Raw genomic sequence first — 19,976 nt, 5'->3', positions numbered from 1 at the left:
TATTTCCCTCATGTGGATTATTTCCGAAATGCAAAGCCGTTGTCATTGTATCGAGGGTGTAGAGGATCCTTGATGCCAAGCAGCTGAGCCTAAAATGTAGCAAGGTGGATTCAAGACATGTCTCTTTATTATACATACGTTGCCCGGTTCTTTTAGGACTTTTTTCAACTCCTGATTCAATCGTTTTGTAATCATATCAAAGATGCCGCAAATATCTATAGGAGCGTCCGAGGAGCAGGCCCTTGCATACATGACGGGGGGACTCGTCAACGAAGCCACAATATGGCAGGGCGACGAAACCATCATGTCGAATTACAAGGGCAAGGGCAAAGAGATTCAGACGCCAAGTATTGTGCTACACTCGGAAATTCCCAGCCCAAAGGATTCGGCAGTCGACCTTGGGGGAGATGACGAGGGCGACGTGAATGTCAGTGTCGACTATACGGAGTACGAACCACCGGCCGGTTTAAGCCAGATTGAAAACACGGATTCCGAGGTTATTGTACAAATCGTACATGAATCGATCGAAAAGGTCAAGACAAGGATAGTAGAGGACAAAGAGAGGCGACTTGAAGATGCTCGCGAGGCCGAAAGGTTGGCACAACAATTTGAAGCCGAGGATGCCAAGGAGGCAGAAAAGCCTCTGGCGACAGAGAACGAACAACATGGATTTCAAAGAGCTCCATCGATTCCCAAGTATTACCGAGCTGACCCTATTGGTTTTTTTGGTGCCAAAATGATCATCGACGAACATGGTCTCTTGCGTCCAGCACCAGCGTCCAAGTCGAAGCAGTGGGGGCTCAAAGGACTCCTAAAGAGATTCAATAACAATTCGAGAGGAGAGTCGAGTGCACAAGGAGCCGCTCGGAATAGTCGAGATATGGTCACCCCCGACGCCAATCGAGCCTTTTTAGAAAAGAGCAAGTCTGCTGTCGATGCAGTCTTGCAAAAAGTGAGCAATACTGCTCCAGAAACTCCAGTGCCCTCGGAAACTATAGAAGTGTAAGTTTATTCAGACCGTCTCCATTGATTGTCAACTAACAAAGTCAGCGAATGCGTATCCTGTCTCGAAGATTATAACCCCAAAGAAATGATCAAAGTAACATGCCATAGTTACTGTACCGACTGTTTCCACCGCCTAATCAAGGCTGCCTGTGAAAATGAACAGCAGTGGCCACCAAAATGCTGTCTAAACCCCATTCCCGAAGCAACCGTCCGCACCGGCATCGACACGGACGCCGAGCTTCGGACTTTGTACAAGGCCAGAAGCACCGAGTGGTCCGTCCCCATTGCCGATCGCGTCTTTTGCAGCAACCGGGAATGCGGCATCTTCATCCAGCCACGCCACGTGGACCGATCCCAGGACGTCGCCCGGTGCAGCAGCGGGCACTGGACGTGCATCCTCTGCCGGGCGCCGCGCCACGGCGACGAGCCCTGCCCCCAGGACCGCGAGCTCCAGCGCACCGAAGAGCTGGCCGAGTCCGAAGGCTGGAAGCGGTGCCACCGGTGCCGGGCCCTCGTCGAACACCGCGAGGCCTGTCAGCACATGACGTGTCGATGCGGCGCCCAGTTTTGCTACGTCTGCGGCGCGCCCTGGCGTACCTGTGGGTGTACCGAGGGCCAGCTGCGGCAGATTAAGCAAGACGCCCAGACGCGGCGGCTCGAAAGAGATGCCCAGACCCGACGGGAAGAGGCCGATCTGGCCGAGGCCCTGCGACAGATTGAAGAGTTTGAAAAGGAAGAAGCCATCAAGGCGCACCTATTAATGATTGAACGCGAGTACCAAGAAAAGCAACAACGGGAAAAGGAAGCCCGGGAACGACTACGCCTGGAGGGCGAGAGACGCAAGGCCGTCGAGTCCAAGTTCCAGGAGCTGCGTTGGGAACTGCTGGAGCTGCACATGCGCCAGCGGGTCGAGGTGGAGCGTGAACATGGAAAGGAGGAAAACCTCATCAAGTACGAAATCGAAGACTCTACAACAAGACTCCGAGATGCAAACCACGTCCAGCGCGAAGCTGCCGCCAAAGAAGCCAGGAACGATTTCGAAGAATTCAGGGCAGCGCTTAAAACGGAATATAATGCTCGAGTCAAGTACGAGACGCAGCTGGAGACGCAGTACCAAGAACAGCTGCAAGTATACTGGGCCAACCAAGAAGGTGGCCAGGAACAAATCGAGACGGCTCTGCTGGACGTCAGACGACGAATGGACAAGGGGCACCGGGCTTACTGTCGATGGTTGCAATCAGAAATCGACGCCAAACGTTCCCTCATTCGACAAGAGCAATCTATTCAAGCAAGTTTCATGGAAACAGCCGAGAGACAATTGTCCGAAAACAACAGAGAAAAACAACAAATCTTTACACGGAAAAAGACTGCCGAACTCAAATGGGTTGATCTTGTATTCCAGGAACGGCACGACATGCTGGACACTATGGAAGCCACCGAGGTGGACGATGGGGATGACATTTATGAATTGCTTTCTGAATTCAGCTTGGAAGATGAAATGGACGATGATTTGCAGGAATACTTTGAAGCAGCGACAACGATAGTGGCATAGACTCATGTACAACAAATAAAAATGCAGATGGATGATGAAATTGTCGCTTTCTATAGCGTGAGTTTATATATACATGGTCTTGGTGAGCCTCATGACTCGGGTATATGCCTCTTCTTATTGTCTCTTCTTCTTTGACGCAGCCGAATCCTTGGCTGACAATATCTGGCTCTCATGAATCAACTTGTACAGGCACCATATATAACAAAGGGCAAATCCCGTCACACCGACACCAACATTGGCCACGACCCACAAATCAGGCTTGTCGACGGGAGGTGCAACATATAGTTCAAGTACGTGCCAAGCACCCATGGTCAGATAAAAGGCCCAGTGGATCAGCGCAGTGGCCCATTGCACCCAAGCATATTGACCTGCTTCAAAGTAGGCGCTTAGCGAGGTAGGTGGCAGACCCAAGAGGTAGGCCCATAGACCGGTGAGAACAGCATACGGGATACGGAGGTCGACACGTTGGAGAAGGGGAAACATTGTCCAAGCACCAAGAATGTTGGCAAACCCGACCCAAGCACGTATCTCTTTGCCCAGACCCTGCTTGCCAGCCAGGAGAACAGTCATGGGCAGCAGGGGAAGCAGGACGCTCTTTTCATGGACCTGGTAGCTGAACAAGAAAAAGCTCCAAGCTGTGACGGCAAAAGCATACGGCAAAAGTTCCTTGCGTGGTCGAAAGAACAGAACCAAGTTTGCAGGCGCCAATGCGAGGAGTGTGGCCGCCAGAGAGGCTTGCTGAAGGAGGGCAGTCGGGTACTTGCGCAGCTTGATCACGACATTTGCCGCGCACCAAAAGTTGGCAACCTTGTCCTCGAATAGGCCACGCGCAAAGGGAAAGACTCGGTGAACCATTTGAACCAGTTGCGCGACAACAGGGTAGTAAGCAGCCTTCTTGTCAAGGTATCCCTCGATTTGTGTAAAAATGGGAAGAGGCCGAGGACCATCGACACCCGGCTGAGAGTCAATGCCACGCTGAGCATCGTACAAGGCTCCAATGACAATGGGCAGAATCAATACTGCAAAAGAGACGGCAGTAACTCCGGCAATGACAATGAAGCGTGACGGGTTGATTCGAGGAAAGATGCAGCTTCCCAGGAGAAAGGAAAAGACGGCCGGCGCAAAGTATAGTGCCATTTGCTTGAATCCCAGAGCTGCCACGAAAAAGATGGAAGCCCACATGTAACGACCGGCAATCATGCTCGACATGCTAGCAAGGACGAATCCAAGCATGACGGTATTGTACTGAAAGTGGGTGTGATCAATCAGAATCGTGCCAGGTTGCAAAAGAATTGCGACCAAGGCCACCCAGCTTGTCCATTGCGCGACACCAAACAGTCTGCTGTATCTTCGCACAAAAACGACGACGGCCGGAATGTAGATGAGGTATTCCGAAATAATGACAGTGGCCCTCATGAAAATCTTGAGAGTCGGATCCTCGGAGCCTCGCGACGTGTACAGGGCAAACCACGAAGGATCAATCAAAGCCCCTATCTTGCCGAGCGCCCAGCTGTGGTATGCGGTCAAGGGGGGATAGTCCAGTCCCCACCACTCGAGATCGTGAAAGTACCACTGGGAGATTGGTAATTGAGTTGTTATCTCCATCCAGTGTCGTTGCGCTTCGTAATCGCCAAACATGGGAGGTTTCTGGAAGCCTGGACAGGTCAGACTCGACTAGATACTACAAACTCGAGGAAACTTACCAGAATACCCCCAAAGACCCGAAGCCCATCTAAACAGCCCAACGACCATGAGAATCAGCGGCAATACCTCCCATTCCGAAAACGAGCTACGTGCGGGCCAGAGGAAAGCGGCGAGAGGAAAGGAAGGCGTCCGGACGAGTGCGCCTGGCTTGGTCGAAGGGTCAAAGGTTACACCTGGCTTCTTCGACTTGCGCCGGGGTTTGTGAGATGCTGGCGACGCAGAGGCCATGATGGCCAATTGATTAAAACGATTGCTGGTCAAGAACCTTCATCAAAGTCTCGTCGTATAGGGCGTCGCAGTAAAGGAGTGAGGTCGTGAAATGATGTTTGTTCTGCGACTGCGTAACCAAAGTTCGGGACAGGGTTTCCAAAGAAGGTATGATGAGACAGAAGGAGACGCATTAAGCTCCGATCCGCTGCCAGGGTCCAGCTTGTGGCTAGTGAGCCGCTACTTGGCGTGGCACTTGGCCATTCTACCAGTGGTTATCCAACCAGCTTAGGTTTCCGCTCTGTTTAGCGCTCGACGGTTCACCCTTCAAGGCCCGTGAAATCAGATCGCGGACAGTGATTAGGTCGAGCACGTTTGGTGACAAGACATGCCAAGCAATTCTGGGCAATGCCAGATCATCAGCATGATCTGGCATCTCGGAGACGGCTTCATGATCATGACTTTTCTCTCAACGATATCACCATCATTCCATTCTCATAATGCCGTATCCTTTTAGGCTTCCGACTACTTCATACTTTGCCTTTTCGTCCAGCTTTGGCTGTGAATCTCACCCGTCTCTGCCCCTCAACGCCAGCACTCACCGCGGGGTAGTAAGAGATACACTCAAGAAGCACAAGCGGCTGCCGCCCACCTCACAGCCCCCCAATCTGCCGACCGTGGTCGCAAGCATCAACAACTATCTGCCATATCTCTTTACCTTGGATGCAGCTCTCAGGCAGCAACCTGTCCAAAAGGAAATCATCAATGCCATCCCAACGGCTACGCCAGCCATCCAGTGGAGACCGACGCTGTCTGATAATGCAGTGACGCGCAAAGAGCTGGCCAGAGTCAAGATACAGTCTTTGGAATATGAACTCTACTTTACCCTGTCTACACTGGCCTATGCATACACCAACCTGGCACGTGCTGCCCTTTATCCCCTGTATGTGACGTCTGGGGCGCCAGTCGGTTCCGAGGCACGTACTACTGCTATTCAAAATGCAACCAAGCATCTTCTCGATGCCGCGTCTGTACATGAATTCACAGCTCAGCGAGCCCAGGGTATGGTCACCAATCCCCCATGTGCAGACATTTCAGCGTCCACCACAAAAGGTCTGGCTTCTCTGGCGCTGGCCGAGGCTACACTGTTGGCCGTCCTCAAAGACGATCCATGGCCAGCGGTAGTTGCACAAGACCGAAACAAGAACGACCGTGAATGGATGTACAAGGCACCAGAGATTCCCAAGGTCAGGACACTATTATTTGCACGGTTGTGTTTGGCCGCGTCGGACCACGCTGCCACAGCATCTGCTCTTTGCAAGGACTCGTCCAAGGGCGCTTTAAAGTTGAACGATCCCTTGGTCCGCTACATTAATGACCTGCAAAAGACGGCTCGCGCCAAAGCATGTCGCTTCTTTGGAATCGACGCCGAAACGTCTGGAAAAATAGGAGATGCCTTGGGATGGGTCGAGGCAGGTCTGCAAGAACTGGGCATTGAGCCGCCCAAGGATCCCAAGAAAGGCCTCAGTCTAACAAAAATGAAAAAGGCTTGGACCGACAAGAGAGAAGATGAAAAGGTTGAAAAGGCGACGGGCTGGGGATCAGATGGTGGCAGACTGGAGGAATCTCGTGTTCTTGAAATGCTTCACCAGAAATGGACCAAGGTCAATGACACGGTAGGTGATCTTGCATCCAGTGCATCTATCTAATGACTGACTTTTTAGATGATGACACAATCCATCCCAGCACCAGGTACATTACTTGGCACTATGCCCTCTGGCCGAGAGATTCATTCCATCAAGCCATATGTCGCACCTGAACTCGGCAAACAGACTATAGAAGCTATGCGCGCGCCTCCTGATCGATCAGACGACTACAATGGAGATGGATCTAGTTCAGACGATGAGTATACAATAGCAGTAGAGCCTGCAATGGGATCAGTCCCCGATCACCGAAGCTCAAGCACAAGGTCATATTTTTAGCCGTGGCGGAATGGAACCGCTTGTTTTTAGAAAAAGATATTCAGTCAATGCCGGCAACGGTGAACCGAGATTACCTAGACTTCCAGAACGGTCGAAATGAAGAACGCGTGTTCATCTTGGTATAATACTACCTCGATACATGGCGGTGTATTAACAAGCCGCAATGTAACCTGGAATAAAGACCCTGAGACCCTGGAAAATAAATTCCCGTCTCCGCCATCTGCAAGTAGAGGTGACTACTACTCAATCTTGTTGATAGCAAGATGGACTCATCCTTCCCCTGCATATCAGTGTAATTCGATTGACATGATAGGCCAGTTTTCAAGTTCTGGCATAGAAACAAGCAAAAGTGTCATGTTGATCAACTTCTATTCCGAGTCAAGAATGTCTGTGGCTTGCATATTCTCCGTCTTCTCCAACTCGTCCTCGGGGTCCAAGCAAGGCACAGCAAATACTAAACCAGGATTATACAGATCAGGCAGGCGATAGAAATGCAGAACCGGCAAAATGACAAGACTTTCCGACCAGGCGGACCAGTCATATTCGTCCATGTTTAAGCATACATTTTCGTGGGGTAATGACTAGACCCAAGCGCGCAACCAGCATGTTTATACACGTAACGGACGGTCCCTATGGCCTCGGATGTCGGAAAGGCTCTCTCTTATTGAATGGTTTATAGTCTTATTCTTGTGGCGCTCTGAACCTGGTCTTGATCAATAGTCTCCTGGTTACATTGCATTGATCAATATGTCGAGGGTCATATGTTGTATATAAACCAAGAGGATTCTTTACTTGTCCAGATGAGTAGTTGACTGGCAGCCGTGGTTTCTTTCAGACAGTATCTTGCTTTCACATTCTACAATATGGTTTCTCTCACTCAACGAGCCATCCTGCTTCTTGCAGCATGCTCCGTGGTCTCGGCACGACCTCGGGGCCAGATGAAGCGGGATATCACTGAAAACTGCACTGATATCAAGTATCGTGTTCCATGGTATGTACTGTAACACCGTCACTCGATATCTATTGACTCTTTCTAGGACATCCCTTACGGATGATGAAAAGTCTTCATACATTGCTGCGGACCTCTGCCTGATCAACTCTCCTTCCAAGGCTGGCATTCCCGGTGCCGAAACTCGATGGGATGACCTTCACTGGCCTCACGTCTATCAGACCATATGGGTCCATGGGGTTGTACGTTGAACAACGACTCTTGCTATCATGCACATGTATTGATCCTAATAGGGCGCTTTCCTTCCCTTTCACCGGTACTACATGACTGTCCACGAGAACCTCATCCGTGACGAGTGTGGCTACACTGGCCGCATGCCCTACTGGGACGAATTGGCCGATATCAACTCGGTCATTGCCAATCTCGACATGTTCAAGGATGAGTACTTTGGCTCCAATGGTGCGGGTGCGGATCGCTGTATCGGCAGCGGCTCTTTTGTCAACATGACGCTTGCATTTGCCAACAACGACGCCGATGAGAATGGTCGCCACTGTGTTTGGCGCAATTTCAGCGAGACCAAGCTTCAGCAAGCTGCACAGGCCAACATTGATGAGTGCATGGCCATTGGCAACTATACGAGTGCATGGAGCGTGAGTATCTATCCTGAACATGTACTGTAAACCATATGTTTACTGATGAATCATTAGTGCTGGGCAAACAAGCCTCACGGCGCCGGACATGGTGGTATTGGCGGACTGGTGAGTAACCCCGTGTGTGTATAGCCTCACCCTCTAACCCTCACCCTCTAGATGGGCGATCCAACATATTCTCCCGGAGACCCGGGCTTTTTCCTACATCATACGTACCTCGACAAGCTATTCTGGGAGTGGCAAAAGGCCGACTATCCAGCTCGCCTGACGGACATGGGCGGACCAAACATTCCCAGCGGAACGCGACCAAACTCGCCCAACTACCCGCCCGCCAATGTCACCGACTACTTCAACGACGGCGGCAGCACAACCACGCTCGAGCACACCCTCTGGATGATGGACATTGCGCCCAATGTGACGATAGCAGATGTGATGAATTTGAATGGACCAACCATTTGCGCCGAGTACCTTGACGAGTAGAAAGGGCAGGTGTAGTTGGTGAGGTCTTTAACAGATTTGTTCAATTTGACAGCAGTCATCATTTTGGGAGAATATAGTCGAGTGTGAATATTCAAGGCCCCTTCGTATTGGGAAGTGAGATGTTTCGCGCTGAAATTAATAGTCGAATATATCGTGGACCCACACGGCGATCACTCACTCGAGAAATCTCTGGTCATGATGAGATTGACTAAAGACAATGTCAACAAGCAACGGCCACTGCTGCATAATGGAGTAGGTTTATTACATGAATAGAGCCATCATCTGCTACTTTATGCATCCATCCAGCCCAAGTCTAGGTGATTATAATAAATGTGCGGGTCCATGTGAAGATTGAAAAAGGAAACTTGCCAATCAAGTAGACAAGATGAAATGCAAGTCGGCTATAATACGGAGGCAGTTTATTGTCAACCGCCCCAGTGATTACCTCCAAAGCTGTGTGTCCCTGATAAATGCAGGCTGACGATTCTGGTTGCGTTAAAAGACACGGAATACAATGAGGCAGTGTACAACGTCATGATCCATCCACAGCCTCGGAACGGCTATACAAGTATAGCGCAATCCTTTTGCAGATCGAATGTGGTCAGAGGAAGAAAACCTAGTGGATTCAGGGTCTTTGTTGAGATGAAGACGTCACTGTGCCTAGTCCTCATGGATCAATTCAAGTTGGCAGAACAAGTCTATAGGATTCAGGGTCTTGTAGCAACACCTACGTGAATTCTTCAACATTCAACAAACAAACAATGATGGAATGAACCGTTGCATGTCAGCAAAGTGGCCTCTACTTGGGGCCTGCTATTTATGGAGTGGTACAAGCAGGTGACTAGAGGCCACGCCGCAATGCCAAGCCAAGGTCCGTATCCGTAGTTCCCGAGCTTAATTGATCTTGTGGAGCAATCGAGGGCGGCTCTCGAGAGGCTGTGGCTGTTTCCTTCTTTGTTTCTTGTAGTTTTCCTTGTGTATTTGTTCCTTTTACCGGGACTTGTAGCGGGGACATGGCTACATTCCTCTTATTCATTCACTCACTTTGCGGGTATTCTAGATACCTATATTGTCTAGAGTGGCTCTGTTCATCTCCAGCCTCTCCTGGTGCCCCTCTGTGACCACGGAGCTACCGAAGCCGTTCATAACGTCAGCGTGAAAAAAGGTACCCAAAACTTACCTAGGGGTAGAATGATGAGACTTGAGAGAAAACGCACAAAGCAAAAAGGGATCAATTCACACTACTCACGGTCCAACAACCTGCGACGTATTCTAGGGAGTATTGTAGTACTGAACAGAAGAGGAAAAAAACGATGAAACACTTTTAACCCTCGAGCACCTTCCCTGGTGGCCAATAGCGCGGTCGGAACTATGACCATCACGGGGGATTTTCCCTTGTATCGTACCTAGGTAGGCAGGGTAAACTCACCAAGCTCGAGCTAGTAGTGGTTCCAGAGGGGTCAAGGTACATGGGCTGCCCGAGTCTAGGTACCTTTTAGTGTCTACACCACCTGCATATCTGATGAATGATCCCGTGCAATTGAGGACACGGTTTCTAGCCAGCCCACACAAAGCTTGACCATTACCTTTACCTCGCCCGTGAATGCAACGACAGCCCACTGGTCTTGACTCTATAACTTCTCTCCCACGGATGCGATTCCGCCCTTTTCTGTTGGATTTTCCTTCTTTTTCACTTTTTTCCTCCACCGATTGACATTTGTTGCCAGCCTGAGCGCATCAATTGTCCGTCGCACACCTCGTTGCACTGACATAGCTACATAGCAGCAGCAGCTTACCCCGAGCTCCCACCTACTTGAGCCAACCGACAAACCTGCCACCTGTTCGAAGCCGCTCCAGCAGGTCTGTCGCCGAGACGATATACACAAGTCACCGAGTAGACTCTATTCATCAACAATTATATTCAGCCATGGCCCAGATTCGAGGCACCGCCAACTACCACCTCGGCGGCACGCAGCCAGCATTCGGCGGCTCGTCGAGAGATGGTGGCTCAGACCCGAGTCCCCTCGACACCATTAGGGAGCAAACTTCCAAGATTGAAGATCTTCTCGACACATGGAGCGAGCCCATCAAGCCGTATGTTCGAGTCTGATGGCGTGGCGGGTATCTGGATCTTGGAGGCAACACTGCATTCCAGAGCCAGTTTCAGTCAGCGCAATGGCTAATCTGTTCTCTCTAGATACCTCCCAGCCCTCGGTCGCTTTCTGATTGTGGTCACTTTCCTCGAGGACGCGCTACGAATCCTCACACAATGGAGTGACCAACTTTTGTATCTGCACGACTACAGACACTGTAGGTTACCAATATGCGCTTCAGCTTACGCGGGCAACTGACCCGAATAGTCCCGACCGGGTTGAACCACATTTTCCTCCTCACCAATGTTGTCGCCATGGTGTCTGGGTCATTCCTCGTGATTACCCGCCGCTACTCCGACTATGCGGTCGCCGGTCTCATGGGCGTTGTGGTCGTCCAGGCCCTCGGCTACGGTTTAATCTTTGATCTCAACTTTTTCCTCCGCAACCTGTCCGTCATTGGTGGACTCTTGATGGTGCTCTCCGACTCTTGGGTTAGAAAGACCAAGGCCTTTGCTGGACTGCCCTCCATTGACGAAAAGGACCGCAAGATGTACTTTCAGCTGGCAGGCCGTGTTTTGCTCATCTTTCTGTTCATTGGCTTTGTCTGGAGCGGTGACTGGTCTCTCTGGAGAATTGTCGTCTCGCTCGTTGGTCTGCTCGCTTGCGTCATGGTGGTTGTCGGTTTCAAGGCCAAGTTTAGCGCCACTCTTCTGGTCCTCATTCTGAGTGTTTTCAACGTCTTGGTCAACAACTTTTGGACTGTACGTACAACATCACCCATATCAAGGACAAGGCTAACTTTTACAGCTCCACGAGCACCACCCCCACAAGGACTTTGCCAAGTACGACTTTTTCCAGATCCTGTCCATTGTCGGTGGCTTGCTTCTCCTTGTCAACAGCGGCCCCGGACAGTTTAGCATTGACGAGAAGAAAAAGGTCTACTAGAGTGTTGAGAATTTCAGGATCACGGAAACACTGTAGGCTAGTACCACATTTCAAAGGCATCAGATCATTTCTGGTCTGCCAAACACGCATCACTTTGGCGCATAAGGAATGAAGTGGGTTTTTTCTCTGCAGTTAGCGCATGGGCTGAGACGGCGTAGCCGGGCCCAATCATTCAAATGGGTGTAAAAAAGAAAAACGGCTGTGTTTTAGGATTTTTGAACAGAATTATTTCTTGAGAATCACTCGTCTGTATAAAGTTGTTGAGTAATCATGTTCTCTATTACATGTCTATCTGATATCTAGGTCTCATGTCGGGAACGGGAAAGAAGATTCAGCCAGTCAAGTCGAGGACGGCTCACACGATAAACAGATGCAGCAGACGACCACTTGGTCTGTTGACCAAGTACACATGAACTGGACATGGTATTCAGTCGAACCTCTTCTGGATAAGCTCTGCCCAAGATTCACCTGCGCTTCAATGATTACCTCTACGTCTGTACACCGTGGTATGAAGAGGCACTCGGCTGTGATCCACTGGATAAAATTGCTCTGCCTCTTGCATTTCGTTGAGAACCCCACCCTGGTTTCCACGGAGAGTCAGCTTAATCGCCTCCCTCCAAAAAGCCCAACGGCTTTCGTGCAAGCCGCCGTCCCACTCGACAACAACGTTGTGCATTTCCCTCCGACTACCATGGCGATAATAATATTGGTGTCTTTCGTCTAGAGAATTGTAGCTGTATGTGTCACTCTGGATCCAGTCGCGGAGTTTCTTGGAGCAACTTGTCAGAATCTCCACGGCCGCGGCCAGGAGAGATTCCTCCAAGAAGACGCTTTCCGACTCGAGAGCCATTCTCAGAATGACTATGGCCGCCAGAGGCGAGGTGTAAAGCTGCAACATGTACAGTCGTGCGGCCATGTAGGCCATTCCGTGGAGGCGGTGACCGATTTGCTCTGAATGGCTCATGAGCATGACGTCCTCCTGACATAGAATGCTTCGTTCTAAGCGTGACAGTGTTAGTGGGCTTCATGCTCTGCCTTGACACTACGGCAACGCATTGCTCTTGGACAGGCTGGAAGAATAATCAGACAGACTTACCCAAGTCGGTATTGAAAGCCCGAGTGATTTGGGCGGAAAGATGATGAAGGTCGAGCGCCAATTGTTCAAAGAGGCATGCGTGCGTTCCTGGACGGTGCATACGCCCTCCGTCATGGATGATGAATTCCAACGCGGCCAAGAGGAAATCGTCGTCTATAGCCTCGTTAGCAATTATTTGGCTCAAGAAGCTGTTACCAGAAAGCCAATTGCACTGTACCATTTCTGTCTGCCTCGCCTGAAGGAAAAACCAAGTAATTGATTATAGACGAGACGTCCCTTTCTGGGTAATTGTTACATTGCCAGCGTCTGATTTCCCACAGTGCCATGGCATATGAATCCACCTTGTATTCAGGCGCTTTTCGCATGACATTGGCAATGACGCCCGTGATGCAATCTTCACTGGCCGGTGGCAGGCTTTCGACAGTATCCTCGTCAATGCTGATGTGATACAAGATGTCGAATATATTGCCGTATTCTGGGTCATTGTATACAGACAGGGCTGCCTGAGCTGATGCTTGGGCCACGGGATGGTAGGGAGTGTAAGACATGATGGTTGTGAGTGCCAGGTCAGCAAGAGGCAATTCAGGAGTAGATGAGTACTGTGAAATACAATAGATGCTTGACATGGAGAAAGGGTTTTGCAAACAGGAGCTCACTCTGATTTATATATTAATGCACCTGGCGGTTACTAACTTTTATAGAACCGTGATTCACCTGAAAAGGTGGTTGCATAACGAATAGACGTTCGATTCACGAATATCAAGAGACATTGAGGATCTCCGTGAATTCGTTGTCTAGCAAGATGAAACAATGTACAGTGAATCACAATCAGTTGATTGAGTAAATACATGGCATAGTATAATACATTTGTATATAGAGGAGCATGAATCTGGAAACACAATGCTGATTCTTATCCTTATAGTCCTTAGGCCATCAGGGGACAGGTCAGTCATACACTACATCTTTCAAAAGTAACATTGACCAAAAGGAAAGACTATTCAATGGAACATGTATACATTGTGATAATTTCATACTTTATTAAAGCATCAAGGCGAGTCGTACTTAAGCGACGAAAACACACTCTAGCCAGTCCTGATGAAGATGGCTTCTATATGTTACCATGTCTTTCTACTGCGCTGCAACTCCCCCTCGTGTAGTATGCGTCTCTCGACCTTTGGTACCTGATCCTGGAGCACTGGCACAGAATCCTCTGCCCACTTGATTGTTCCCCAAACCTTTTTGATATCTCTTAGGTTCTGGCCTCCTTCTTCGCGGTGTATGCTGTCCCTTCCATGAGGTTCCGACGCCACCATGGCCTGGATGATGCGTGTCCAGTACGCCCAGCGACCTTCGTGAAGACCACCTGGTTTGCCGGGTAGAGGATCCAGCCGCGTAGTGTCGTCGCCGTGTCGATACCGGTGCTGGTCGAGCAGCGTCATTGAGTACTAGTCGAATGCGCCGCTGACAATGATTTGGCGGAGGGCCAGGGATTGGTTGTCCAGAATGAGCTTTGCAGACTCTACGTAGCCTCCTTCAACGGCAACCGTTGACTCGAGACCGATCCGGAGGACCACGATAAAGGCGTAGGGGGAGCTGTACAACTCTGCGTCCCACAGTTCCGAGGATGTTCGAGCGATACCATCAATATAGGTCTGCCAGTGACCCTCTGTATCTTGAGCAATCTCGGCCTCGTGAGCCAGCATTGTCCTGTCTATACATGACGCACACAAATCGTTAGTGTTTGGCTTCCAAAGAAAACGGTCCAGTACTCCAGAATATCCTGTGAGGCTGATGATACTTACCCAACAATCGGTCGAAAGCTGCATTGACCAAGGGCTTTGCCTCGATACACTGCACAACGATTTGTTGTATGACGTCGTTGCCAGCATCTGCAGCTTGCTTAAAGTTTGCTTGGTCATAGATGATGAACTCCAAGATGGTCTGGACGAAGCTGAATGCTACAATTGTTTAGCCGGCCACTCCCAAGTCTAGAGATGAGGAAAATTGGTTTCTTACGAGACGGCTCATTCAACTCTGGCTGCCCATCCTCGTCGTCGGGCCATTCGGCCTGAGGCCAGAGAATCGAATGGGCAAGGCTACCATACTCGCCATCGTCGGGGGTCTGGCCTATAAACCATTGTTGTTGGTAGTATCGAATGTTTGTCATCATTTCGCAGTAGGCCATCAGTCTTGGCTGGTCGTGTCTCACGCTGTGCATTTCCGTGCTAATCAGGCCGGTGATGGACCAGTCGTTGGGAAAATCGAGATCGTCGACCGTAATATGCTCATGTTGTGCTCCAATGGCCGCCACGACACCAAAAAAGTTGCCATAGATGGGTTCGTCGCAAGTTTCTTCAGTAACCCAAGCCTGACGTGCGATGCGATTCGGATCTGCCTTTCGAGCGTCGTAAATGTGGCGTGCGGCCCACGCCTGTTGATTATCATATTCTTGTTGAACTGAATATGTCCAGTCAGACTCGTACGGCAAGTCAGATTGGTATGTCGTCATCTGATTCTCCCATTGCTGTTGGGCCTGAAGTTCCTGCTGAGCTTCCTCTTGTTGTTGAGCCAGATATGCCTGCTGGGCCTCGTATGCCGCTTGAGCCTGGCGTCGCTCGTCGGCTACTTGGTGTTGACGAGAATGTCCGTGTCTAGGCATGATGAAAGTTAATCTCAAATACCGATGAAGCCAACTAAGAGGAGATTGCGTCGTAGCAGTGAAAGATGGCAGATGAGTATCATGAAAAGCCGAGTGAGTGGTTGTTGGTAAACAAGAAATGAACTCTGAACGTTTAGAGAACTCCATGTTCTTATACCTACTCGACAGGAGGTTACTCACTCATCAAATGACAGAAAAGCCAACTACAGAGGTGTTGTGACGAGGACATGTCGTTTACAGAGTGATCAAGAGACATGCTGTTTGCGAGTCTCATAGACTTTGTTATTCACTGACCAACCTCGACTCAAAGTCGAGAGACTGGCTTTAGGAGTATTACGCAGGGTTGTGTTATTATCTCTATTGTGTTTAGCGCAGTAGTCTATCAACCAGTATACAACATTAGGCTATAGACCTGTAACTCGGATGTAATTGAAGAGCACAAAGCATTCGTCATAAAGCTTCTGTGAGATCCGGCAGCATATAGAAGCAAATACCTCCTATAACTAACCCATAGACTTGTCGCTATCCAATTGGACTCGAACAACTTGCAACCAAGATTATGCTGCAATGGTGCTGTCACATGTGACTGTGAGTAACTCTTGACCATGAGATCACTAGCTCAGCTATCGACTCTTTTCGATTATCAAATCCATCTAGGTAGCATTCATACAAGTGAATCGGTAACGCAAAGTGCAACGAGCTCAATGACATTATACAAACAAAAGTCTCTGATATTATCATTCCTCTCATTCATGTACGTCCCGACAGTTTGGGTGACTCGAGCCCAAAAGTCTCCTGTACACAAAGTCACGACGCAAGGGCTACGGTTCAAAGATGTCATCCACACAGGGCTCATCCATGTAATCTTTACTGACTGACCAATTGCCAAACTGTTGGACCCTCGGGCCGAGATCAACACAGCCTTTTAAAAAGTTCCCAAGCATATAAACGTGTCATTCTGGTTGGTGTATTGGAAAGCCATTGAGATTTGTGCAGGCAAACATGAATTGACAGCAAAGCATGCATCGAAAGCCTTGACTGGTCGGTATAAGACTACGAGTCTTTTATCGATACCCACAAACTCCAAGGTCATTGCTTGTATAATGGCAACGTAATTTTACCATCTTCCGCGGCTATTCGATACCACCTGGGATGCACCTTTGCAGTTATATACCATCAAGCCATGATCGACAAGTAGTTCCACCTCGGCATCCAACAACCTTGTCAAGGACTAGGATCCTACAAAACGAACCAACAAATTGCAGCGTCATTTCTTTATCGGGGTTGGTTCCGGTCAAGGAACAAAAGTGCCGATTTGTTTGCGCAAAAGAGAGAAAAACTAAAAATGCCCCATGCCAATGGCCGACGAAACAGCACACACGAATCGAATACCCACAACGGCCTTGCAAGGTTCCAGAAGGACATATTTTGCAGGGGGACTTTTACACCCGTCGGGTGACACGAAAGTTTAAAAAAAAAGAGACATGGGTTTCACAGTCATGCAGGAATCCATTCCCCCGTACAACGTCAACCCCACACAGCCACTCTCGTAGGTACAAATTGGGAATGTATCTTGGATCCGAGTGTATTTCGTTTCTCAGGAATTCTACTTTTCTAGATTATTGGCTCCCTTGTATCTTTATATCAATGAAATTCAAGACTGAGATACTGTCAAGAAAGATTCTAAGATGGACAATTATATGGCGGCCCAGATTGGCAAACACGATTTACAGCATCAATCAACATTCTTCACCAGACTGCCAATAGAAATTCGGTTAGAGATCTACGAACATTTAAGCTCAGCGCCACAACATGTCGAAAAGTCGTGGGATATAGTCAATCGGCGGGCCTATTTGAAACGACGACTTCAACAGCAAGAGAATGATAAGAGTTTTTCAACATTACCACAACACACCTCGTCAAAGCCATCGTCATCATGTTTAGCCCCGGGACTATCTCTACTTTTAGTCTGTCGCCGCGCATACCTCGAGGCGGCAAACTCGATACAGCCGCGCAGTCTCGTGTTTACAGATCTAGACACCCTGTCAGCCTACCTCACATGGCCGAGCCCAACCCACGCACGCCGCCAAGTCCGCGAGCTCGAATGCTCCTGGCACGCCGAGGGCCCGGGAGCAGGCGGCATAGTCCCGGCCTGGAAAGCCGAGCGCTGGAACACTTGCTGCGACGCCTTGGCCGCGCTGCCCCGGGTTCGGCGGATCCGGGCGTGCATCTTTAGCTCGTCGGGCCGGTACCATGCCGAGGAAAAGACGGTCGCGGGGCTCCGGCGGTTGGCAGACGACGGCCGCGTGCGGGTGGATGTCAATGTCATAAGCGAGTCGGCGGCCATGAATGATTACCGGTTCATGACGGGGAGGAATTTGGCCATGTTTCTTCTCTTTGGATGAAGATGACGAGATGTAACATGTACGATTTAGCAAAGACGACAACGAAAAGATGGGTCAATATTTGAAGCAATAAAACAGAAAGACTCAAGCAGGCTTGGCCATTTCGACTATCGTAATGGCTCATAATTTTGGTTTAGTCACAATGTAATAATCAAAAGCTTCAAATCCATTGATTCTAGCAATGGCCTGAAATCTAGCTGTGAATCTAGAGACTTACACAGACCTTGAACCGTAAGACTGCAGCTGACAGCAGCTGCGGAAACAAGATCCCTTGTAACACGAGTATATCCGCGCAGACATCCAATCTAACCCCTTGTCTCACGATAACTGTCCAGAGTTTCCATGCTCTCAAAATCAAAGCAAAATTCACATTCTCTAATCCTACGAAGTAATATTCAAGCCGCGGAATAACCAACTCGGAATACATTAAAAGCTAGGAACACCAACCCCAATGGCAGAAGCCGTAGGCACGGCCCTGGCCGTCGTCGGCGTGCTGGGCCAAGTTTTCGACGGCTGCGTCAAGGCCTACTCGTACTTTAGCCGGGCGGCCTCGTTTGACGCCGACAGCCAGCGTCTCGTCTGCAAGGTCCGGATCGAGGAGACGCGGCTCGTCGTGTGGGGCCGCGAGTGGGGAGTCGCCGAGGGTCGTCTCGAAAAGCACCTCAGTCAGGTGGACATTGGGGGTGGCGGAGGCGGTGTTGGTAAGCTTGTGGATGGTGGTGGCTCGGGAGGGAGTGGTGGACTTTTGCGGAACATGGCGCTCGAGATATTGAATAATCTCCACGCCACTATTACCGATGTACAAAAGCTCAAGGGCAGGTATGGGCTCGTGGATGGGGACGAGAAAGATGGTGGAAAGAGGATGGAACCGTCAGCCCGGAGGTCGAGTAGTGATGTACGAAATGTCGGCGATAAAATGAAGGGCTTGACTATCAGAGCGAGATGGGTTGTTGCCGGTGAGTTGGTTATTATTCAATCCTTCTACAAGACGGCAAGACTGAGATTCACAGACAAGGACAAGTTTGATTCATTATTAGCAGACCTCAAACGTGAGTAGAGTTTATTCACATCCATCTTCTACACCAGCTTACTCGTACAGATTTCAATGATGGCCTGGAACAGTTATTTCCCGCCTCTCGAATACCAGGCGTACAACGGACTTGGGTTTTTGAAATGCTTCACGCAGCCAAGGACGTGGAACAGCTGAGCGTGCTGGAAAAGGCCTCGGATGAGACATATCCCAAGTTGAACGCATCCGCCAGCCTCAAGAAACTGCGCGTCAACCTCGACAGCACGCCCCAGCAGAAATTCCGGCCTACCTATGCGCTCAAGGTACAAAGGCATGCGCTGAAATTATCAGACACTGATACCAAAAGGAGCGAAGCCTTTCACGACCCCAAGGGCAACGTCATCATCGAATGGGTCGACTATGACAAGGAGGACCTTGATGGACGTGTCGTCCACATGCGCCGGCTCGACGACCTTGCTCGGATAATGCACCTGGCTGTAGACCGGCATCCGGATCTGCACACGATAGACTGTCTGGGCTACACGGACGATACCGCCATGAGCCGGTACGGACTCGTCTATCGGGCTCCGGAGCCATCGTACTCGACGCTGCACAAGCTCATATCTACCAACGAGTTCAAAACACCCGATCTCAATGACAGAATCCGACTGGCGCACACACTTTCGGTGGCGCTCTTGTCTCTGCATTCCCTCGATTGGCTGCACAAGTCACTGTGCTCCAATAACATCCTCTTCTTTCCCTCTCCCTTTTCGGCCTCGGCTACGAGAGCAACCGCGTCAGCAGCCTTGGTACCAGACATTTCGAATCCGTACCTCGTAGGCTTTGACGCTTCGCGGCCCGAGCTGGACACGGAAATGTCTGTAGCCCCCAAGAACCCTTCGATTCTCGACTTGCATCGGCATCCAAAATCACTCAGTGGACCGTCGCGCAGACCATACTGCAAGAGCTATGACCTCTATAGTCTGGGACTGGTTCTGCTAGAGATTGGAGACTGGAAGGTCCTGCAGACGTACTATCGACCGCACTACTCGGCCGAGCGCTGGCGGGACAAGATCATCTTGCCACAGCTTTTGCCGCGCCTGGGAGCCAAGGTTGGACGGCTGTACCGCGACCTTGTCGAAAAGTGTCTGACGGCCAAGGACGATATATCGAGCGAGGATGCCGCCCAACTCATGGAAGAAGTCGTAGCAACGTTGGAAAAAATCAACGTATAAAAGCA

The 19,976-nt window shown here is 50.0% G+C and overlaps 8 protein-coding genes across 8 annotated transcripts; 5 read left to right on the top strand and 3 right to left on the bottom strand.

Moving 5' to 3' along the window:
• Positions 1-202: 202 nt before the first annotated feature.
• PFICI_00913 (uncharacterized protein) lies at positions 203-2,557 on the top strand (the record flags this gene model as incomplete). Its single annotated transcript, XM_007829494.1, has 2 exons — positions 203-1,002; positions 1,051-2,557. 2 exons carry the CDS (start codon positions 203-205, stop codon positions 2,555-2,557), a joined length of 2,307 nt encoding a protein of 768 aa, XP_007827685.1.
• Positions 2,558-2,671: 114 nt separating this feature from the next.
• Positions 2,672-4,489, bottom strand: PFICI_00912 (uncharacterized protein; the record flags this gene model as incomplete). Its single annotated transcript, XM_007829493.1, has 2 exons — positions 2,672-4,212; positions 4,261-4,489. 2 exons carry the CDS (start codon positions 4,487-4,489, stop codon positions 2,672-2,674), a joined length of 1,770 nt encoding a protein of 589 aa, XP_007827684.1.
• A 479-nt stretch (positions 4,490-4,968) lies between these two features.
• PFICI_00911 (pH-response regulator protein palC) lies at positions 4,969-6,450 on the top strand (the record flags this gene model as incomplete). Its single annotated transcript, XM_007829492.1, has 2 exons — positions 4,969-6,144; positions 6,193-6,450. 2 exons carry the CDS (start codon positions 4,969-4,971, stop codon positions 6,448-6,450), a joined length of 1,434 nt encoding a protein of 477 aa, XP_007827683.1.
• Positions 6,451-7,313: 863 nt separating this feature from the next.
• PFICI_00910 (uncharacterized protein) lies at positions 7,314-8,529 on the top strand (the record flags this gene model as incomplete). Its single annotated transcript, XM_007829491.1, has 5 exons — positions 7,314-7,441; positions 7,488-7,641; positions 7,693-8,049; positions 8,107-8,157; positions 8,209-8,529. The coding sequence occupies 5 exons, from the start codon at positions 7,314-7,316 to the stop codon at positions 8,527-8,529; spliced, it is 1,011 nt and encodes a 336-aa protein (XP_007827682.1).
• A 1,927-nt stretch (positions 8,530-10,456) lies between these two features.
• Positions 10,457-11,567, top strand: PFICI_00909 (Surfeit locus protein 4; the record flags this gene model as incomplete). Its single annotated transcript, XM_007829490.1, has 4 exons — positions 10,457-10,623; positions 10,727-10,839; positions 10,890-11,383; positions 11,430-11,567. 4 exons carry the CDS (start codon positions 10,457-10,459, stop codon positions 11,565-11,567), a joined length of 912 nt encoding a protein of 303 aa, XP_007827681.1.
• Positions 11,568-12,042: 475 nt separating this feature from the next.
• On the bottom strand, positions 12,043-13,211 carry PFICI_00908 (uncharacterized protein; the record flags this gene model as incomplete). Its single annotated transcript, XM_007829489.1, has 3 exons — positions 12,043-12,566; positions 12,664-12,816; positions 12,959-13,211. 3 exons carry the CDS (start codon positions 13,209-13,211, stop codon positions 12,043-12,045), a joined length of 930 nt encoding a protein of 309 aa, XP_007827680.1.
• A 567-nt stretch (positions 13,212-13,778) lies between these two features.
• PFICI_00907 (uncharacterized protein) lies at positions 13,779-15,322 on the bottom strand (the record flags this gene model as incomplete). The annotated part of the gene is made up of 4 exons (XM_007829488.1): positions 13,779-14,084; positions 14,130-14,374; positions 14,466-14,621; positions 14,680-15,322. The coding sequence occupies 4 exons, from the start codon at positions 15,320-15,322 to the stop codon at positions 13,779-13,781; spliced, it is 1,350 nt and encodes a 449-aa protein (XP_007827679.1).
• Positions 15,323-18,178: 2,856 nt separating this feature from the next.
• On the top strand, positions 18,179-19,971 carry PFICI_00906 (uncharacterized protein; the record flags this gene model as incomplete). Its single annotated transcript, XM_007829487.1, has 2 exons — positions 18,179-18,776; positions 18,827-19,971. 2 exons carry the CDS (start codon positions 18,179-18,181, stop codon positions 19,969-19,971), a joined length of 1,743 nt encoding a protein of 580 aa, XP_007827678.1.
• Positions 19,972-19,976: the final 5 nt, after the last annotated feature.

Source organism: Pestalotiopsis fici (assembly GCF_000516985.1).
Source record: "Pestalotiopsis fici W106-1 unplaced genomic scaffold PFICI_Scf_1, whole genome shotgun sequence".
Lineage (NCBI taxonomy): Eukaryota > Fungi > Ascomycota > Sordariomycetes > Amphisphaeriales > Sporocadaceae > Pestalotiopsis > Pestalotiopsis fici.
Note: the sequence above shows the minus strand (reverse complement) of the source record. Positions and strands in the feature narration are given on the sequence as shown.